Raw genomic sequence first — 22,937 nt, forward strand, 5'->3', positions numbered from 1 at the left:
ATTGCTATTGCTTTGTATGTCGGGGGCGGGAGATTCATGTGATTGGTTGTTGGTCGCGTTGCTCGCAAAAAATCGCCAAGCTTCAGACACGCCCAGCTTCAAGATTTTTTGATGCCTGTAGTGTAGACGGGCCGTGACTCTCACAGACCTGTAACTTCTTCTTTAAGAGCCTCCTCTGTCCTCCACTTGTTTACTGTATTAATGGCACCTGTTTGAACTCGTTATCAGTATAAAAGACACCTGTCCACAACCTCAAACAGTCACACTCCAAACTCCACTATGGCCAAGGCCAAAGAGCTGTCAAAGGACACCAGAAACAAAATTGTAGACCTGCACCAGGCTGGGAAGACTGAATCTGCAATAGGTAAACAGCTTGGTGTGAAGAAATCAACTGTGGGAGCAATTATTAGAAAATGGAAGACATACAAGACCACTGATAATCTCCCTCGATCTGGGGCTCCACGCAAGATCTCACCCCGTGGGGTCAAAATGATCACAAGAACGGTGAGCAAAAATCCCAGAACCACACAGGGGGAATTAGTCAATGACCTGCAGAGAGCTGGGACCAAAGTAACAAAGGCTACCATCAGTAACACACTACGCCGCCAGGGACTCAAATCCTGCAGTGCCAGACATGTCCCCCTGCTTAAGCCAGTACATGTCCAGGCCCATCTGAAGTTTGCTAGAGAGCATTTAGATGATCCAGAAGAGGATTGGGAGAATGTCATATGGTCAGATGAAACCAAAATAGAACTTTTTGGTAAAAACTCAACTAGACGTGTTTGGAGGAGAAAGAATGCTGAGTTGCATCCAAAGAACACCATACCTACTCTGAAACATGGGGGTGGAAACATCATGCTTTGGGGTTGTTTTTCTGCAAAGGGACCAGGATGACTGATCCGTGTAAAGGAAAGAATGAATGGGGCCATGTATCGTGAGATTTTGAGTGACAACCTCCTTCCATCAGCAAGGGCATTGAAGATGAAACGTGGCTGGGTCTTTCAGCATGACAATGATCCCAAACACACCTTCCGGGCAACGAAGGAGTGGCTTCGTAAGAAGCATTTCAAGGTCCTGGAGTGGCCTAGCCAGTCTCCAGATCTCAACCCCATAGAAAATCTTTGGAGGGAGTTGTAAGTCTGTGTTGCCCAGCGACAGCCCCAAAACATCACTGCTCTAGAGGAGATCTGCATGGAAGAATGGGCCAAAATACCAGCAACAGTGTGTGAAAGCCTTGTGAAGACTTACAGAAAACGTTTGACCTCTGTCATTGCCAACAAAGGGTATATAACAAAGTATTGAGATGAACTTTTGTTATTGACCAAATACTTATTTTCCACCATCATTTGCAAATAAAGTCTTTAAAAATCAGACAATGTGACTTTCTGGATTTTTTTTTTCTCATTTTGTCTCTCATAGTTGAGGTATACCTAGGATCAAAATTACAGGCCTTTCTCATCTTATTAAGTAGGAGAAATTGCACAATTGGTGGCTGACTAAATACTTTTTTGCCCCACTGTATATTGTGGTGTCAGGAGTGCTCTCCTAATGTCCAGACGGTTTGAAAGACAGACAGGGCATCAAAGAAAGAGCTAAGAGGTCACCAGACAGAAACACAAAGAGGCCGACAAGGACGAGAGAGAGATAGAGAGGTGATAACAGGATCAGGTCACCAGAGATAGTAGTGTGTGTGTGTCTGTGTGTGTGTGTGTGTGTGTGTGTGTGCGTGCGTGCGTGCGTGCGTGCGTGCGTGCGTGCGTGCGTGCGTGCGTGCGTGCGTGCGTTCGTGCGTGCGTGCGTGCGCATATGGCTTGCGTGCATGTGCGTCTTTGTGGACCATTGTTCAAATCAATGTTATACTGCAATGTTATGACTTAGCCCTGGGCGATAGGCATCTTTCACCCTGATATAGGTCATCTCACAAAAACTAAATTGCGATCTTGAATTGATATTACCTCAAAACATATTGCAATACACTTTCTGAGAAACTTGAGTTTGTATGTAATATTATGAATGAAGTCAATGTAATTGTGCATCCTGATATATCGCGACAAAGACGTCAGTGGCATCTGTGTGATTCTGTGAAGCTAAGTGTGGGTGTCACAGCGGGGTCTCACCCTCAGGCAGGGGCAGCAGGGTGATGGCGGTGCTCAGACGTCCGCTGCCCAGGCTCACCAGGTGGGGGCGCTCTGCCTGGAACTTCAGACCCTTCCCCGTCTCAAGGAAATCCAGAGGAGTGCTCTGGAGAGGAGAAAAAAGGTCAAAAATACAGTGAAAATTATTATTGCCTTTATTCTTGGTTTTAATGTACAGTTCAGCATGATCATTGGACGCTTCTTTCCTTTTTTGAGTTGAGCTCACAATAAACAACAGAACAGAAGCAGATTTTACATTGATATTAGAAAATAGATATATACAGTATAATCTATATACATGACTGTTCATCTTACAAATAGAAATGCATGTTTACTCATAACATTTTACAAATGCAGCTATGCACTTACTGTACTGTACATAAACCATGCATCATCAGAATACCTGTATATACGATACATGCAACAAGATATAACGCAAACATACTAAAAAATGAGAATAAAAAGACAAAAGTAAAACAAACAAACAAACAACCCCATAGACCTCAGCTATCCATCTTTTCATCCATTCAATTTCTTTTGCCAAGATAAAAAAATGAAATATGCAGTATACCTGTAAAATACGGTGTGATTTTGGGGGTTCTTAAAGAGGGTCGTTATCATATTACATTATTTTCATTTCATTTATGTGTCTTAAATAAAGGCCATACTGTAATTAAAAAAGTTATCTTTGGAAATGTGACTTTATTTGCACTTTTTCCAATGCAATCTGTACTGATTAAAAAACGTCTTTATGATATGATACGCAACGTAATCCTGATGACATTTAATACGTTGTTATCCAAAACTGGACATTACGACATACTGCATGTAATCTACATCTCTATTTCCCCACAACTGAACACTGTGGACCTGACCAGTAGTGTTTCCTCTCCGTTAGCTGAATTAATGAGTTGTGCATGACACAAACTTTGTGAATATGTGGCACTGAGGAGATACCATATTCCTTCACACGCTGCAGCTTTCCTGCCTCACTTATGTTTTTCGCTATAGGAGGTCCTTTCCATAGACCGTTAACATATCTTACTACACACTGAGAGGAAGTGTGTGTATGTGTGTGTCGTGTCATCTACCCCTTAAAGCCTAAAGCACCGCTGTGTGCTCTCGGCACAGCAAGGGGGAAGGGACGTCGCCATAGCAACAGCAGTCTGCAATTAAGAAACATGGAGCTCCTGGAGGGCGCTCGACGAGATAAACTTGTGAAGAGCAGTTTTCACCGCAGCGACGCCTCAACATAAAGACTATTCTGCTTTTTAGACATCTGCTTAGTGTTAAATGACTCTTTCTCTTTGCCTCCCAGGGTTTAAAATAATATATTATATCTCCTGTTGTGTAACATCAGTTATTCCAAAGATAGAACATGAAATATACACCAGGACTTCCTTTGGAATGATTATCCCTTTAGCGCTTGTTGATTTTTTTTTTATTGAGTGATTTATTTTAATTTTATTAGCTTTACCTTATAAGTAGGATGAAAAGGTCACAGAAGGTACAAGATTAAAAACTCTACTAAAAAATTCCCTATGTTATGGAATCTCTATTTCTTGCATTTCTTAGGATATATCAAAGGTTTCCAGATTCCCACAGGATCATATTTGTCTTTTGTGCCTCTACTCCATGTCTCCATGCTTTAATGTTCAAAAAGCTCTTTATTTTTCTCATACTGCCTGTGCTGCAGCACCTCTTTTCACCCTCTGTCTGAAACCAGAGCCCAGTCTGCTCTGATTGGTTAGCTGGCTGGCTCTATTTTGACAGCTAAGAGATGTCCCGCCCCTAATCACGTAAAATGTGTTGGAGTATTAGCCAATAGAAGTGGGTGTGTTACATTGTGATGTCACTATGTTACTAAAGTAAACAAAGGAGTCCAATGGAGGCGTTTCAGGCAGCGGGTGGGATTGTGTGGTCCAATACAGGAAAGGGTCACCCAAAAAAGGCGGAAAAGGGCCTCGTTAATACATGGATCTATTAGCTGTATTCCTTCTTTCTTCAAATTAAACCCTCTAACTCTTAAACCAATCCGTCACACATGTGTTTTAAGATCACACATTGGACATAATGATTTGTTGTGTTACTTAAAGTGGACCTATCGTGCTATATTTGAATAATATAGTGTATATAACCTAACCTATATAAGGCATATTATGGAGTCAGATTTGGGTCAATGTTCTAGCGCGCAAAACAAGCTAATCACGAGCGGAAAATGTGCTTTTACACGCGCATTAAATGACCCTCGCGCGGAGATTAAACCCCCGCAAGCAGAGACAGCCCTCTTGCTCGCTCGCGGGAGTGTCAGCCTCACTCGCTCGCGGAGTCTGTCTGCGCGCGCGTGAAAAGTTTCTGACACTTTGGGGCGGAGCCACTGGACTTTGATTGACAGCTACCAGGAAACCTGGAGTTGCCAGGTTTGATAAATGCCTGAACTACCAAGAGTCAAGGAGTGACAGCAGGAAGATCAGTTGGACGAGATTGAATGGTAAAGATGCCCATAAAAAACCATTATATTTGTAAAGTGTACAGCTAATATATATATATTAATTAATTGTATATAAAACAATATATTTTTGAGTGGGCTGTATCTGTCGAAAACTGTCTGCTGTATGCACCTCCCTTACGAAATGAACTATAAATGAACTATAGTATTACTATAGTATACTGTAAGAGTTGTATAGTGTCCTATAGTCAGTTGGTAGTGTTCTGTAGTATTTTTCACCTGCTATCGTATTACTATAGTTTTTTCTGTAGTGCCATTTTATTAGCTATAGTAGCCCTAAAATATTTCAATAGTAATACTATGTATCTAGATCTTTGTAGTATTCCTATATTATTTTAAATAGTATAACTATAGTATAATATATAGTGTTTCTGTAGTTTTTTTTTAAACAAACTATAGAACACTCCTATAGTAATAGTATGATATTGTCATAATGAATGAATATTATTACTATAATGTTTGTAAAAGCATTACACTCCTAGAATTAATGTGTCATTTTTTTTATATCAAATTCATTGATATATATATATATAGCTGTACACTTTAAGAATATAATGTTTTTTTATGGATAACTTTACCATTCAATCTCGTCCAACTGATATTGCTGCTGTCACTCCTCGGCTCTTGGTAGTTCAGGCATTTATCAAACCTGGCAACTCTGGGCTTCCTGGCAGCTGTTAATCAAAGTCCAGTGGCTCCACCCCAAAGTGTCAGACACTTTTCACGCACGCGCAGACAGACTCCGCGAGCGAGTGAGGCTGACACTCCCGCCAGCGAGCAAGAGGGCTGTCTCTGCTCGCAGGGGTTTAATCTGCGCGCGAGGGTCATTTCATGCGCGTGTAAAAGCACATTTTCCGCTCGTGAGTAGCTTGTTTTGCGCGCTAGAATATTGACCCAAATCTGACTCCATACATATTTATACTTTTTATTTTTCAAAATACCAAGCAGATCATGCATTTTAGCCATTCCTCATTTCGCTCAATTTAACACTTTCTTTTCATGGGCTGATTCTGTGAGAACAACACCATCTACAGGCCTGGCATATGTTCTACAGCGTCTCCAGCGCTTTCGAACGGCAATGTCCGTGACTGTCTCCTCCTGATTGGTGGAGTTGGCCCAATAGCCGTAGCGCCACTTCTGTGACGTCATAGAAGTGTTCAAATCTGGATCAGTCTGTATCAGCTCCGTTGCAGCCCCTTTTTAAGAGATTTGGGTATGGAGGAAAATAGAGAGGGTTGTGTTTTCTGACACTTGGTGAGTTCCCTGGAACACCGGGGACACATATTCATGTATAAAAGACGTACAAAAGTGCATTTTGCATGATAGGTCACCTTTAAGTATTGCTTTATGTAGTGTTTTATCCAAATCATATCGTAATAAGATTATATTTCAATACAAATACTGTACATCAAAATTTAGGAGCATCCGACTCACAGGAACCCCCAAGGTGGACACATTTTGCTTCACAATTTAACAGAGGATTTAGCATCCTTTATAATTCAACATGACTAGAATTTGACATGCTGTGTGAAACAGTGACTGCTGATCATTTAGCATTCACTGCTAAGGTCAGCTCTGTGCCAGGTGAAGTGTTAAATGAACTCTGATGGGCGCCGTGGATTTACATTTTAAAACCTGCTGCGCCAGCGTTTTTTTATCCCACTTTGGAGCCCTTTCACATTTCTTATTTACAACCTGTACGCGATCATTGACTCGGCTCTCGGCTGGCAAGCTAGCTGTGTGTGATAATAGGATTATGTGATTGTGCTGTTGCCGTCTGTGAAGTGGGGTCAAGCCTAAGAGGATTGCTGAGATAGAGACTGGGAGGCTGTAGGGGGGCTTTACTGGGAGTGATGGCAGCAGGGGGGCGGGGCCAGATAGCCAACACTGCAGGACTCCTTCAACTTCATTGTCTGTGTGCTGCTGCTCCCATGTGGAGCACACTGCAACAACCTGATACATGCAGAGCATCATAGTGTAATGAGTGCATGCAACGTCAATTCTTCTTAGATCTTATTGTATTTGATTAAGTGTTTATCATCAACACTTTTTTCCCACTAGATAACATAATCTGTGTTATTGTCAGTTTTTACTTTATTTTACATTTTCTAACATTAACTTACAAGTCAATCCCATGCACATTTACTAGACTGATTGTATATGTGTTTTTTGTTCAGTAATGTTTTGAAGGAACTTGATAAATGATTTGCTATTCTCAAGTTTCATTGCTGCTTATCTGCCAATTGCACAATTTCCACATTACTATCTATTATAACTTATTTTGCATCACTTATGTTGTCATGCCTTATTTATTAAGTATATTCTGCGTAAAGTTTTAAAAACAATATATTTGAGTCTGGAACAGCTAATATGCAAATAAATGAACTAACTAATAATAATAATAATAATAATAATAATAATAATAATAACTGTATTTGTATAGCACTGTTCATGCACGTATATTAATAATAAAGTTATTGGATCTTGAATCTGTCTGGCTTGAGTATTTTCAATACAAATTGGAAGAAACATAGTCCTTGCCAAAAAGACTCGTCTCTAGTCGCTAAAGTCCTAAGTGTTAAAGACAGGACAAATAATACCTTTGTCAGACCCCTGCCTTCAGAATTGCCTTAATTCTTCGTGGCATAGACTCAACAAGGTGCTGGAAACATTCCTCAGAGACGTTGGTCCATATTGACATGATAGCGTCACGCAGTTGCTGCAGATTTGTCGGCTACACGTCAATCTCTGGTTACACCACATCCCAAAGGTGCTCTATTGAATGTATATCTGGTGACTGTGGAGGCCATTTGAGTATAGTGAACTCATTGTCATGTTCAAGAAACCAGTTGGAGATGATTTGATATCATTGCCTTTCTATCATCTTGGACCAGTCTGGCCATTTTCCTCTGACCTCTGGCCACAACAAGGCATTTTGGCCCAGAGGACTGGCACTGACTGGATATTTTCCCATTGTTTTCACGAGCAGTTGAACAGGTGTACCTAATGATATGGCCGGTGAGTGTATTTCATTTTTTTTTAAGGAAATGGCACTTTTGGAGTGGTGCAGGAAGGAGTCATTAAACCTGTAAAATACTAAGCATATCACCACTTCCAATTCCCTAGTGTCAAAGTCAAATCTTTTTGAACGTCTGATTTAATCCATGAAATAAGGTTTGTGGTTAACACAAGCTTAAATAAACTACTAAATGTCATCACACATACAAAACTCTGCCTTTAGCTTAGCATTGTGTAATGTTTAAAGTTTGTTTATAGCCTAACGATAGCTTTTACATATACCAATGCATCCGATCGGAACATTCTTACAACGTGTTAACAAAAACAAATAAGTAAAGTAAAAAATTATAAGTATCATCATGTGGGTTTGCCACAGAGTTTACTTTTGGCTGCATACAGAAATCACTGCATCATTCTATAGTGCCTTAATAAGATTTTAGTCACGAAAACAATTCCAGATTCTCACAGTTTCTTTAGAAAAAACATAACATTTAATAGGGTTTTATCTTCCATTTTGTATTCCTTATAACTACGATACATATAGAAGTAGTTACTGAACACACACACACACACACACACACACAAACACACACACACACACACACACACACACACACACACACAGATACCACATCATTTTTTCTTTGTACTGTTTCTTTTCTGATTTTATGTAAAGCGTCTCTGAGCATTAGGAAAAGCGCTGTAAAAAGCCAATGTATTGTTAGTATAATCATTTTGTTGAGAATTACCCTAGCCCAAAAATAGACAGAAATGTGTTTATTCCAAAATGTTCACACAATTGTAACTAAGGACACACACACACACACACACACACACACACACACACACACACACACACACACACACACACACACACACACACACACACACACACACACACACACACACACACACACACACACACACACACACACACACACACACACACACACACACACACACACACACACTTCCCCTTAACATCTAATGTGATTGACCCAGCAGGTGGGAAACACAGACATCCAATCTCCGGTTCTGTCTAATTACTGACTCTGCTTGAAGATTCTTGCTTTACACATCCTGACATATGCTGTCAGGACGCGTCCCACCCAGCTGTACCACCTGACCTGACCTGCTGTAAATGTAAATGCACATACAGTAAGTGTATATTGCACAGTGGAAGCGGAAGTTTGTGACAACATAAATACTCCAATAAAGTACAAGTAAAGTAAATGTGTTTACTTTCCACCATGACAGATAACATATGACTCACTCTTTCCTGTCATGTCCTCTCCCATCACCCTTATCCCCAAAACACACTCACCTTTAGCACCTGGTGTGTTTTCCTTCCAAACTCGGGCATGTTGCTGTTCAGCCGGTCCATGTCCACTGAGCTGTCCCCGGCTCCCTGCGACACATGCATGTCCTGAGGGAGGAAATGAGAACATTCATCAGACACACTATGAGTAACCAAAAGTGTCCACAGGTGACTTCATCTCTGCAGGACAACAACGGTTAGTAACTATCAAAATCCTGCTTAATGGGATTCCCCCTTCCCACTCTGCCTTAATGTGTCAAGGTGTGATTCATGCTGTCAGCGCACTCACACACACAACAGATGGTAGACAGCATTTAGCAACGCGCTCAGAGGAAGTAAAACACGCACACACATTTAAATCTCTTGGCAGTTGACACATTAGCTGGAAATCAGCCACCTTGGCTGTTCTCTTGTCTCTCAGTCACTATGAAATACACACTGTGCCTAAATTCCTCCCTTCTTACTCAGTAGTTTTGGGCCATTTCCATCAAGTCAGCACAGAGCAAACAGCTATAAATATATTCCATGTCCGTACACGTGTTAAGTGGCCAGATTCGGTATAAGAAGCACAGATAAACACATGGAGAGGTTAGAAAACACATTCACAGTGTATCAGAGCATACACCCGGAGTCATTTGCATCCTTAAAATGTTTTGAAGCCAGGATGGAAAATATGTTTCTGATGTGCTCTGCCCTCAGTATAACAACACACTGCTGCAATATCATCTTATTTGCTCTTCTGACATTCCCATGGAAGGATATTCAGCAACGGAGTCAGCCTCAGGAAGCAGTTAATCACAAGAAATAAAAACAAATGTTGGGAAAATGTCTATCTGGAAACACTTTTGTGCAAAACTATTTTCTGAACCGGAGGGAACTAACGCAAAAATGCTTCCCAGCTCATGTTTAAAGCAATATTTCAACCAAATGTATCAACCTGTTAACCTGTCTTTTGCTGTATCTTAATATAATAATTACCTGTCTGCAGTTGTCCAGCACTCGCAGAGCCTCCATTGCAAAGAGCTGCTCCTGGCTACTGACTCAATCCTATCAGTGTGGACTCGATTAACATGGACACCTCTAAGACTGAATAACAATTTCTTCAATGCTGCTTCTTCTTGCCATGAAACACAGATTGTCTCTTTGTCTTGATCTCAGCTCTTTGTCTATAAGCAACCGGTGCAGTGTCCTCCACAAGCTCCCATTCAGGAGGAGGACCTGTTGCTGCTTGCTCCACTAAACTAAGACCTACATTCCTGACAGGCAGCACCAAAATCCCCGATAACAGAGACATGTGTGTGTGTGCGCGTGTGTGTGTTTAAGCAATGATCAAAAGAGACGACGAAGAAGACGAAGAAGGAAAGAGGAAAGGAGGAAGAGAGAGTGATGACTGAAGGGATTTGATACATAAAGCTCAGAAATAGAAGTGTAGAATAGTGAACTTGTTGTAGGAGGAATCAGGGGCCCAGTCCAGTTAAAGTGTTTTTCTCCATCAGCGTTTTAGATAACTTGTAAGTGATTCTTTCTACATCCATGGGTACAACTTCAGATCAAAATGAACACATAATGAAATATGACCCCCGGTTTGATGATTGACAGGTCACAGAACAATGGGAGATATCTACCTTTACCCACAATCTCCTCTTTACTCTTCTCTCTGTGTGGAGCAGCAAGTTCAGCTGACAGAACTAAGTGAAAAACAAACAATGGCATAAAATATTATTAATATGTCCGGTACTAATAGATTTATATATTTTCTTCTCAGAGTGTACCAGAATGCGTAGTTATAAGTTAGTATTTCTAAAAATCTCCTGGGGGAGAATCCCCCCAGACCCTCCTTCTGGGGTTGGGTTTTCAGACATGTCATGTTTTTCATGTGTACTGAATTTGCAGGATTGGCTCCAAGTCTGCCTTTTTATTGAATACAATACGAGTGTGCCTTTTTATGTTATACAGTTCAGCTTTGATTCTAGAAACTTGATGACTATCATCTCATTAAACTTTTTTTAAAAGCATACTTTAGTTCTGGGATATAACAAGGGATATAAGCACTGTACTTCACTTTAATTAATATTGTATGCTGAAAAGCACGATTTTTTTGTTGAATAGATTTCAGTGGTTAAATATTTCGGGTCTCGATTTATTGACCAAGGAAAAAAGTGGGTCCCGAGGCCTGACCAGTTGAGAACCACTACACTATAGGTTGTTAAAGTAATACTCACTAGGTACCTTTGGTATAATAACTCATGTAATGTAGGAAATACTCACTTTTGGTACTTTAGGTAATGTTCAATAAAGCTGCTGTAGATAATACTCACTTTGGTAACCTTTGGTAGAGACACTTTAGGTATTACTTCTTAAAGGTACTTTTGGTAATAAAAAACTATAGGTAACTTATACTCCCTTTAGGTAATTAAGGTAATAAATACTACTAGGTACTTTAGATAATACTCACTATAGGCACGTTATAGTCACTTTAAGTTGTACTCCCAATATTTACTTTTGGTAGAACATATACATAGGTACTTTAGATAGTACTGACTATAGTTATTTAGGTGATACCCACTATAGGTGTTTAAGGTAACACTTGCTATAGGTACTTGAGGTAATATTCGCTATAGGTACTTTAGGTTATACTCAGTTTAGGTAATACTCACTTTTGGTATTTTTCATTAATATACACTATAGTTACTTTTACTAAGGTACTTTGGGTAATACTAACTATAGGTTCTTTAGGTAATACTCACTTTAGGTATATTTCGTTAATATACACTATAGGTACTTTTGCTAAGGTGCTTTGTGTAATACTAACTATAGGTTCCTCAGGTAATATTCAGTGTAGTTTCTGACTTAGTTCTCAATTTAACTTCTAAAACATTCTAGGTACTTGAGGTAATACTCAATATGACAGGCACATTCTATACAACATTAGCCGTCAAAGTAGCCTCAGCTAGCGAGATAGCATTCTGATTCTCTCTGTTCTTAAAACAACACAGTGACAAAAGCAATAGGAGTTATTGCCATTTGTATTTTCTTAACATTTCCTTACTTGCTGTTACATTCTAATCTAAGCTCCCATATAGCATGTAAGTATGGGTGTTTGTTCTCAGCACATCAAAGCCCATTTCTCTCAGACTGTGGGAGGATGACCACAAACTCTCACTGAACACAAAGAAGTCTCAATCTCTCTATTTCATTATTTCCCTCCCTCCCTCTCTCCCCCGTATGCCAGGGCAGAAAGGCTGGCATTGTTTCATGAAGAGCAGGCATGGATGATCCCTCCTCACACATGAGGGATTCTTGCTACTTTTTTTTGAAGGGGTTATGAAAGTGAGGGAGAAAGGAAGGCTTGCCATTTATTTGGAATGCAAAAATGTAGAAGCAGGGAGGGAAGCTTGACAGCCTGCCAATTAGATGGTTAACAAAAATGTTGATGTGAGGAATACAAGAGAGAAAAAAGATGGAACGAAATGCAGCTGCAGACAGGTTCTTTTTTTTCTCCTTAAAGGCTTATCATTTTCTGTGAGTTAATCCTTAAATTGAAAAACTACATTTCGTTGAGATGTCATCTTAAACATTTAAGTCTGCTTATATCAGAACTTGATTTATAGCCTATCCATGTTGCAACATGAACGTACACATTATTTAAGTTTACCCCATAATACAAAGTGTAAAACACAACTAAGAACATATGAGTTTGCTTTGCAGTTAGATCAGTTTTTCCTGTTGGCGGATCTTATTAAATCATTCAGATGAATCTGGTTTATCTTCCTGAGAGCAAGAATAAGCAAACTTCACGGAAATGTTTCTCAAGTGTGAGATATGTATATGAAATATATATTTTGTCTTGATGGTGGGCTAGACAAAAGCTCAACATGTGTCCAAAATTAAAAAGGTGAATCCTCTGGGGAGCATGACTATCAACAGCAAATATAACCAAGTGCTTAAGATGGCGGCTTCAAGGGATACATCAAAATAATTTGAAAAGGAAATTAGAGTTGCGTCTGTGAATCTGTGTAGAGGAGGTTTGGTATGCTTTCCATCCTCCCGTCCACCAGGTGTCCTCTGGGACAAATTAAGTGGTAATTTAAACATTCAAGGGGCCATGTCAGGGAATGTGAAGATAATCAGGAATGTCATAACAGAGAAACGGATGGGTCATTTCATCACAACTCATGCAAGGATAACGTGCACCCATCATTCCTTTTGTATCAGCTCATATCGCTGTTCACTGCACAGCTGCTATACCACTACAATAGCCATTTAAATTCACATTGTTCTATCCTACTCAATGTAATTTCTCAAGGGACTGTACATAATGTGTGTTTGCCCAGTTTAATTATTTTGTACAAAAGTAGAGTTCAGAATTACATTGAATTGTATCATATTGGTCCCTGTTTACTTATAATACCTCATCCAAAGAGGTTTGTTTGTCGGTAAGGTGGTTTGTTTTTCAGCAGCATTACAAGAATTTGACTGAACCAAATGTCCTGAAACTTGGTGAAAGAGTGAAGGATTGGGCCAAGGAACCCATTACATTTTGAAGTGAATTAAGGATCAATATTTATTTCCTTTTGAAAATGAAATACCTTTGTAATTTGGTTTATAGTTTTATATTTAATCTCTAGAAAATATGTTTGAGGTTTTGACATTTTAGATTGTCACCTGTATTTCTCTTAGTTTGTTTTTTTCCCTTTTCTTACTGGGGATCTTAAAAATGTTAATTTCGTTACACACTGAACTAAGTAAAGGACAGATTTACTGACTCCAGCAAGCATTCAGTAAACTTTCTACGAATAATTTACAAAGTGTTGAAAGCAATCATGCATACAGACACAAATAACTTTAATCCAGTGGCGGCGCTAGGGGGTGGCTACTTGGGCTCAAGCCCCGGATGTTTTCTGAAAAGCCCCGGATGTTTCACTTAAACATTTTTTTTTTTTTTAAATGCAGCAGTATCAGCAGCTGACAAGTATGACACTAAGTATACCCTTATATGTTAGTATGTATACATAACATGACTAAAAATTATTCTAAGATGTAACGTTAACCCTTCATACCTCAGTCTACTTTTAAGACACTAAAATAATGTATTCCAATTTTTATTTTGTTTTCGCGCATGGAATTATTTCCCGGCTCTCGTTTCAGTACACATAACAACGGAATCATAGCAACGGAGCTGACAGGCAACGGAACTGACAGGCAACAGTCAGAAATGTGACTCTTACGGCCCGTCCACACGGCGGCTTTGGAAAAAGCTTGTCGACGGGCGTGTCTGAAGCGCAACCAACAACCAATCACATGAATCTCCCGCCCCTGACACACAAGCAGCGATTTGATTGGCTAGAGCTTGTACTGGCATATGGTTTGATTGGCTGATGCTTCCAGCGAAAGCTTCAGAATCTTCAAAAGTTGAACATTGCTCAACTTTTGCAGCCTGAAACACCAGGAAAGCTCTGCTCTGCTTCCCACAATGCAGTTCGAAAAGTGACGTAACCCCATTCAAAGTGAATGGGAAGAAGCTTCCAACGCCGCTCTGTGGACGGGCCGTTACACTCTTTGCATCACAAACAAGATGGTGGATGAGAATAGATCTATAAAACAATAAGCAATGCGCCAGAATCAAGGTGAGACTATCCGAATCCTTTAAAACTCTACGCACATTCGTTTCACCGAAATGAGTAAGCCACTGTATTTGAGTGAGTTAAGGCATTATTTTGCTTCATTAAAGGGTGTTAATAAATAATTGTTCTCCAGTGCCTTTTGTCCGCTTTAAGGTATTATTAAGGTAGGCTTAATGTTGCTCTCAAAGTGCACCAGATTGATGCTTTTAACTTCAATATTTAAAAAAAAATCTTCCCAGGGGAGCATGACCACGGACCCCCCTAGAGGAGGCGACGAACCCCCCCCCACCCCCCACTAGAGGTCACTGTTTGATGTTAGGAACAAATGATTTACAAAGTGTTGAAAGCAATCATGCATACACACACAAATAACTTTAATCCAGTGGCGGCGCTAGGGGGTGGCTACTTGGGCTCAAGCCCCGGATGTTTTCTGAAAAGCCCCGGATGTTTTCTGAAAAGCCCCGGATGTTTCACTTAAACATTTTTTTTTTTTTAAATGCAGCAGTATCAGCAGCTGACAAGTATGACACTAAGTATACCCTTATATGTTAGTATGTATACATAACATGACTAAAAATTATTCTAAGATGTAACGTTAACCCTTCATACCTCAGTCTACTTTTAAGACACTAAAATAACGTATTCCAATTTTTATTTTGTTTTCGCGCATGGAATTATTTCCCGGCTCTCGTTTCAGTACACATAACAACGGAATCATAGCAACGGAACTGACAGGCAACGGAACTGACAGGCAAACTTCCTTGCAAACACCTGGCTGCTTTATAGCAAGCGGTCTAGTCTCCTTCCGTTCCCATTTTATTTGTTCTGCTTTCAAACAAAAACAGCAAGATGACTCAGACATCTGTCAACCGTAATGTTTGCTTGTAAGATAACAAAATTCACTTTTTTAATAAAAAACACTTCCATGGTGAAATGTGGAATCAGATTACTGAACACTGCTAGCAAAAACCGCTATTGTGTGTTGGAAAATGCCAATAAATAATCAAACTCTGCAAATGTTGTCAAGCCTCCTGGCTAACCGCTACAGTCCGATGAAAAATGACATATTTGTACCTGAAGACCACATACATCCATCATTTTGAGTTACATGCCAGTCAGCACTCTTTCACAAGGCCACTGCTATTGCATTCCTGTTGGCACAGTGTGTTCCTTCTTTAAGTGTGTTGGTAGACGAGTGGTAACATAGCTAATGACTATCAGCTGGCAACAAGGCAGTGCAGCTATGTGTGATATTTCCTAGGATTTAAACTTTAAAATACGACAATTTGGTGTCATATTCTTTTGTTGTGTAGTGACTACTGAGAGTGTTTGTTTTCCATGTGACCAGCACTGAGATTTTCTTTTCATTTTCTATGGTGACTGAATGTAAATAACATGAGATAAAAACCAGCTAGCTACAGTACTGTATCTCACAGCATTCAGAGCAAACACTAGAATTGCAAGATCACTTAAAAACTATTTGTACTTACATGTCAAAGATTATATAAGAAAAAAGCAAACAAGTTCTCCCAATTTAGAACAAAGGGGTGTTGGGCACAACCAATTTATGTACACCTTTTTGCGATAGATTTCAACATGTGGTTAATGTTAAGAAATGCCTAAAGTTATTTTAAGTATGTAAATTGGATATTTTACAGTAGTCTTTTGATTATTTCATGAAAAGATCATGTTAAAATAAAAGGGTACAAAGTACTACAATTCATAATATTATAGTAAAGCAACTGAAAATTATTTTATCTCTAGCTTTTCTAGACAAACTATGTAACATATCATAAAAGGTTACACATATAAGCAAAATATGATGCATTTCTTTGCTCTAAAAATTAATGTAACTAATATACTGCATATTTTTGTTTTGTTTTGATAAGTGCTTGATCCATTGCCGGCTGTCATTGCCATGAGTTAATGGCTCGCAACATGGCTGCCGGAGAATGGATCACATTCATGAGTGTTACTGACTCTACATTAGTCAGCAGAGAGTGGAAGAATGAAGGGGGGACAGAGAAAAGATAGCAGGATGATAGAGGAGGCATATTCAGACAGTAGGCAGCAGAAGAGCCTGTGACACAAGATTTTCATCGACATAACTGTAGCTATGTTCATTTGACAGATAAAGAACCTTGAACCTTGAACACTTTCTTTCTTTTGTTTATCTTTTCCAGCCAGCTGCCACCACACAGCTCCGCTCTGGTCTCCTGAGTTCTGATAATGAAGGCCGTTGGATAATCCTTCCACAGCAGGAACATCTTTCTTTCCATCCCTCCACATTTGTCACTGGTTGTCTACTTAATTTCTCTCATCTCTTCATAGTTCTTCCATTGCGTTATCATTTAAATGGCTACTATCTTTCTCTTGCTGCATTCTCCCTGACCTTGGGTTCTCTTTTTATACACACCAGGCAGATAGACTACGAAAACAAATACGAAGGACAGGCTACAATTCATGTAATTATATTAAAGTTGCTCTTAACCTGTTAAGCATTGAGCCTGTTTTTCGGGTCTCAGGCTCGAAAATGACATTCCCAGAACAAATGACTATACAGTATCTTCCCTTCGAAAAGGGGTAAATTAATAATCTTTTTTCTCAAAGCAATGATACACCTGTGAGTTGGATGTAGAAAAGTCATAATCAATATAGATTTTTTTTTTAAAAAGTAAATTCAGATTGAACATAGTAAAAAAATGTAAATTATCGAGTCCATCCAAAATAAACACATTACTTATAGTGAAAACAACCCTTGAATGATGGGATAGTAGACTAAAAGCTTTAGGAATCCAAACTATAACATATATTAAGTACCCTGTATCAAGATTGATGCAAAACAAGTGACATTTGACCTTTTTAGAGAGGTTTAGCACAAAAAAAAAACTTCTGGGGTCATTTGGGAGGATTTGCCATATCTCTGGCCCCCCTCGGTAGATTTTGATGATTGACACCTCTTTTGAACCTTTAGAGCCAATGGAATTGAGGGGAAGTTCCTCAAATCCATCTGTCACAGAGGTGATCTCTGGGTTCATAGATCTCGGCCTCCGTTACGGGTTGTTTAGTTTTTTGTTGTTGAAAAGTGTTCCCCTTTCCCCATGTCTGTTGCCGTTGATTGTGTGCACCTGGTGCCCTGTGTTTTCTCCTCCCCCCCCACCTGTGTCTAATTGCTGATTAGTGTGTGTGTGGGTATTGGGCCTCAGAGGTGTGTGAGATCCATGGTGGCTGCAGGCTGTGCCCACGTGAACAGCAGCAGCAGGATTGAGGCTGTGTGTATTGTGTTCATGCTGTAATAACTGCCCACACCTGGGGCCTGTACTACGAAGCTGGTTCAACCTAACCTCGATATGTTTGAGTTAGCCGGTTGGCCTAATCCAAAACATACGCGCTCTCTTTAAACGGTACTATGACACGGGTTATCAAGTGGATCGCTCAAGCCAGCCATGCCCTATCTAGTTGGTTATGGCTAGAAAGGATCCGTCTAATGTAAATATGACGTCACGTTCTCGTTCTAACTCTCGTTGTATGCGGAGCGGCTCGGCTGTAATCGGAAAGGGTCGGGGTGGGCGGGACGCGGGAAGATCGAGAAGAGACGTCGTTCTAACTCTAGGAAACGACAGCAGTGTGGGACCTTATTGCGGGAAATTACTGAGCACACATACCACCTACAGGATGAGACGTTCATGTGTACAGTGATATCAAGACTAAATGATCTTTTGGAGGACATAAAGCAACACACCCCACATGACAGTAGTCTTCCTCTCACCTTCACGCCCCCCAAACACAAAAGGCAGAAGAGGACCATAACACCTCTCAGTACCAGCCATCGTAGACACCCTTTTTCAGGCCGGGTGGGTCATAAAGCTGAGGTCATGAGATCCAACTACAGAGTGGAAAGCTTGAACAAGATTTTAAAAGCTAAGTCCCCAGAGTCTAATGCGGGAGGAGCAGGCAGGGGTACGAAGAGGAGGATAGATGCTTTAGGTAAGAACAAAGTATATTACTTTTGCCATCTCCTCTATATTCACAAAACACAGCCAATCATCCATTCCAATCCTATGTGACATGGCACAGTTCATTTCACTCCAATAGAAATTGGTATAAAAGAGACCATTAGTCTTCTCATTGAGCTTATTGCTGTGGATAGGTGTTAACTATTGTTGTTGTATTGTATAATCTCAAAAGTTGTTTTCATCCAAGGCACCACCGCCAGGTGAATGTTGGAAGCTTGGAGATGAATGGAGCTGTAAAGAGGTGGTAAGTAAAACAATGTTTTTAATCCATTGTATGTGATTGATGTAGTTATAAAAAGTATATCATAAGCTGTCATTACAGTCTAAATATCTAACAGCAAAAGGAGGAGAGTCTGAGGAGGAGAGGAGATGAGGAGAACAGAGGAGAGGAGACAGCAAAAGGAGGAGAGTATGAGGAGAAGATGAGGAGAGGAGAACAGAGGAAACAGGGAAAGCAGAGTAAAGAGCAGAGTTGAAAGAGAAGTTGAAAGCAGAGCAAACAGTAGCAGGAGAAGTAGAGCAAATGTAAAAGTAACTTTGAAAAGTATCAGCAAGAAGATCAGAGTTGCATAATGTTATTTTGTTTTATTCGTTACTGTTATATTAATGTTGTATGTTAATTTTTGTACATAGGATAATAAAGATGATCTTAACCTTGAACTCGATTCATGACCTCATTTCATTATTAAAACCTTAATATCAAATTACAGACTGGATTCAAATTAGGATCTCCGAATGTGTTGATGTAATGTTTGTGATAAACTGAAGGATAAAGTGTTCCTATATGTGTTGAGAAAATTCCCCTCCCTCTTAAGCCAAGTAAGGTGTTTAAAAAGCCTCTTGGATCAGCTGGAAAATGCATCATCACAAAGCTGAAAACAGCTGTTTCACTTTACTTTTGAAAGATACGACAGAGACAAAGCTACACATATATGATGATATTATAGAATATGATGCATTGCTGCAGATTAAACTACCCAACGGGATATAAAAGAGGTAAACACATCTACAGCAGTAACATGCAACATACATTTTATTGCACCAGGAGCTATCTTGGGACTTTTACTGCAACAACGTTGACTTGCCTGTGAATACAAAATAAACCATAGTGTTGCGGATCTACAGTGTTGTCATTCTTCTTTCAACAGCAAGACCGCTAACAAGTATTTACATACCTAATATAGTTTAGTTTCTCGCCATCCCAAACGTAAACATTCAGCCAGGTGACTGCGCTTCCGAGCCGCTCCGATTACAACCGAGCCGCTCCGATTACAACGAGAGTTAGAACGAGAACGTGACGTCATATTTACATTAGACGGATCCTTTCTAGCCATAACCAACTAGATAGGGCACGGCTGGCTTGAGCGATCCACTTGATAACCCGTGTCATAGTACCGTTTAAAGAGAGCGCGTATGTTTTGGATTAGGCCAACCGGCTAACTCAAACATATCGAGGTTAGGTTGAACCAGCTTCGTAGTACAGGCCCCAGGTGTGGGCAGTTATTACAGCATGAACACAATACACACAGCCTCAATCCTGCTGCTGCTGTTCACGTGGGCACAGCCTGCAGCCACCATGGATCTCACACACCTAATCTAGTTAGGTGCGCGTTCACATGAAAGGGGTGGTATTTGGAGCATTCGACCAATCACAAACATGGAGAAGCGTACTGACAGCGCAGCGCGTCATACTTCCTGAATCAAAAGTAAACTTTTTATTAGACAAATATGAAGACGTTAAACTTTAAACATCCATGACTCAAACACTTTATCCAGGATAAAAGCCACATAGTTGCACCTGCAAGGTGAATACAGCTGGTAAAAGAAAAAGTGTTTGAATGCGTACATTAACAGGTTTATGATAGTATGTGACACTGTAAGTGTTGCACGGCCAGATACGGCTCAAGAAGCTGACTCAGATAAGGAAATATATGATACATTATGATGTGATAGGCCGCGGACTGTACTGTTACTTTGATCCGGTTATTTATGTTGTGGCAGATATTTAATTAAGCTTTCTTAACGCTAATGTTATAATAGTCAGATTGCGCTGAAGATGAGGTGATATTCTATTCAATTTCACGTTCACACATTCTGTGATTTTTGCCGGCCGTCTTTCCTGCAACGGCAGTTTAAACTGTATTTCCTTTCTCCTGTAATGTGACTTGATCGCTTTAAACTCCGCACCCCGCTCCGCACACGGAGCTCTGATTGGTCAGCAGGCAGTGCTTTCACTGAGTTGATCTCTTGGCCTGCAACCTAACCAGGTTAGCCGCTAAGCATAAGTTACCATGGAGATCTAGCCTGCTAAAAAGAGAACCAGCTTCGTAGGACCGGAAAGCCGGAGTTTCCCCTGAATTTAGCCGGCTAAGCAAAAATCCTGCTTCGTAGTATACCCCCCGGGTTATATTTGGGACGTGCTGCCTCTGCCTCCTTGCTTGGTCTGGGCCGCTCAATTGTCAGCTTCACACCATCTAAACATTACCATTGGTGAATGATGCGCAGCATGCCCAAAACCGGAAGCTGGGTTGTAGCTCTCACATACTCTATATGAAATCTCTCTTTTTGACAAAAAATGGAATGATGGATTATCAGTAATCATTTCAAAGTGACACAGATACATTGGATTAACCTTCAGCAGCTTGTTTATCTTTGGAATGCCATTGAACACAACTTTTGATCAGAAAACACCAAAGGTAAGACGTATTTGCAGTTTTGGCACCTTAAAGCTACATTGTGTGTTGTCTGGGTTTGGCTTCGCTGCCCTGAATTTTGGTCGCACAGTGATGATAATTATACCTCTAGAATCTGTTGAATATCAGCTTTAATCTGATATCTTGTTTGTGCAGATCCGTAATAGAATTATAGAATTGTGCAGGAGTAATAAAATATTTCTACCGTGAGTTCTGTGCTAAGTGCGTTAGCATCTTTTCGTTCAGTGCTAATTCAGAGGCTTGGTATACCCTTGTGTTTCGTTTAGCTAAAAATGGTTCATATCGTCAGTTAGCTGAGTTTCCTCCCGTTAAGTGGGTATGACACATTAATAGGTTTGTAAATGTTAAGAAGCCCTGAGACACAGTTTCATGAATATTGTTGTTTTTTCCCCCCGCCGGCAGGGGCATGGGGTTTAATAGATTGATATAGAAACAGACAAGGGTCAGGTTGCTCTAGTGGCCATCATTGGCATCACACTAGCATAACATTCTGTTATTTTTAACTGGCATTTGGACATTATTGCCATTTCAGGCAGTGATTATGCTGAAGTGTTACTTTGTTTTTCTCTGATGGGTGCAACCAAAGCGGAATGACACTTTCTGTTTTTAGAAACAAACCACAGAAATCCAGTAAATAGTGCCGTGGGAAGAAGGGTGGATTCACTTTAGGCGCCTTTCAGACAAGACGACATGCTGACCACATGCGGTGTTTGTAAAAATGAGTAAAAATGTGGCTGGTGATGGCATAACATACAAACGAAGCCGTTTTTCAATCTCTCCATTACAGCTGGAATGTTCTCCAAGATAAATTGTTCTTTCAGCTGCAATGAAATGAGGTGATTCGGATACAAAATCAAAACAACAATGACAACATGGTTAAACATCTCAAAACCATAACATGAATTCTATTTTTAAAGTGTGCTTCTAGGGAAAACACAGCCAGGGAGGCATCCAGTACAAAGCTAAAATGGAATTTATGGCAGTTTGGAGGAAGCAGCCTTCACACAACATGTATGCATGTGTGTATGAAACCACAGTCTGACAACACCCAGCAGACAGCCTTCAACAGCGCTCAACCGCAAAACCCTCAGACACTCTTGGTTTGGTCTGAGGCTGTCAATAACATTTTGCCGCATCAATATGACGGCCTTAAGAATTCATCATAACAATATTATCACAATGGTTTAAAAAAAACAAATTAAAAGTCAAATTCCTCTTTGATATGTTGGGTTTTGGCAAATTTTGGCAAATTATTTGGGGGTATTGGGGGATGTAGAAAGGAAGGGGAAATGAAAGAAAAGGAAATTATTAAGAAATAAACAAAATAAATCTATGGAAGTTCGGCTTTGACAAATGTCCCCCATTTGTTTGTTACATCATAATCACTAGACTTCAGTGCTCCTCATCTAGTGGTGGAATCTTAACCCAATCATAGCATTTACAAGTTTAATGGGATAACCCTGAATAGCTCTGATTAGTGGCACCTTTAGTTGTGGCTTCAAGAAACAACTGCTACAAAAACAAAAGCATCAACTCTCTATTTTATGAACTTTGACATAATTTTTTGTTAAAAATCCATGACATATTTGCGAGAAAGTTAAAA

General features: G+C 40.0%; 1 protein-coding gene and 1 long non-coding RNA gene across 13 annotated transcripts in view; one reads left to right on the top strand and one right to left on the bottom strand.

Moving 5' to 3' along the window:
* Positions 1-22,937, bottom strand: part of phldb1b (pleckstrin homology-like domain, family B, member 1b) — a 137,996-nt gene that overhangs the window by 101,939 nt on the left and 13,120 nt on the right. For 9 of the 12 annotated variants that reach the window (XM_079677767.1, XM_079677776.1, XM_079677769.1 and 6 more), the window contains exons 2-3: positions 8,987-9,088; positions 2,118-2,241 (exon numbers count right to left, since the gene is read on the bottom strand). In XM_079677767.1, coding sequence (XP_079533893.1) covers positions 2,118-2,241; positions 8,987-9,088 — 226 coding nt within the window. Of the gene's footprint in view, positions 1-2,117; positions 2,242-8,986; positions 9,089-9,958; positions 10,196-22,937 lie in introns of those variants that run through there. The other 3 variants (XM_079677774.1, XM_079677777.1, XM_079677772.1) reach the window with 3 other exon arrangements.
* Positions 18,173-19,280, top strand: LOC307038065. The gene is made up of 2 exons (XR_013807877.1): positions 18,173-18,591; positions 18,808-19,280. It is a non-coding gene; the product is annotated as an uncharacterized lncRNA (long non-coding RNA).

Source organism: Notothenia rossii, assembly GCF_949606895.1.
Source record: "Notothenia rossii genome assembly, chromosome: 4".
NCBI classification, from domain to species: Eukaryota; Metazoa; Chordata; class Actinopteri; order Perciformes; family Nototheniidae; genus Notothenia; species Notothenia rossii.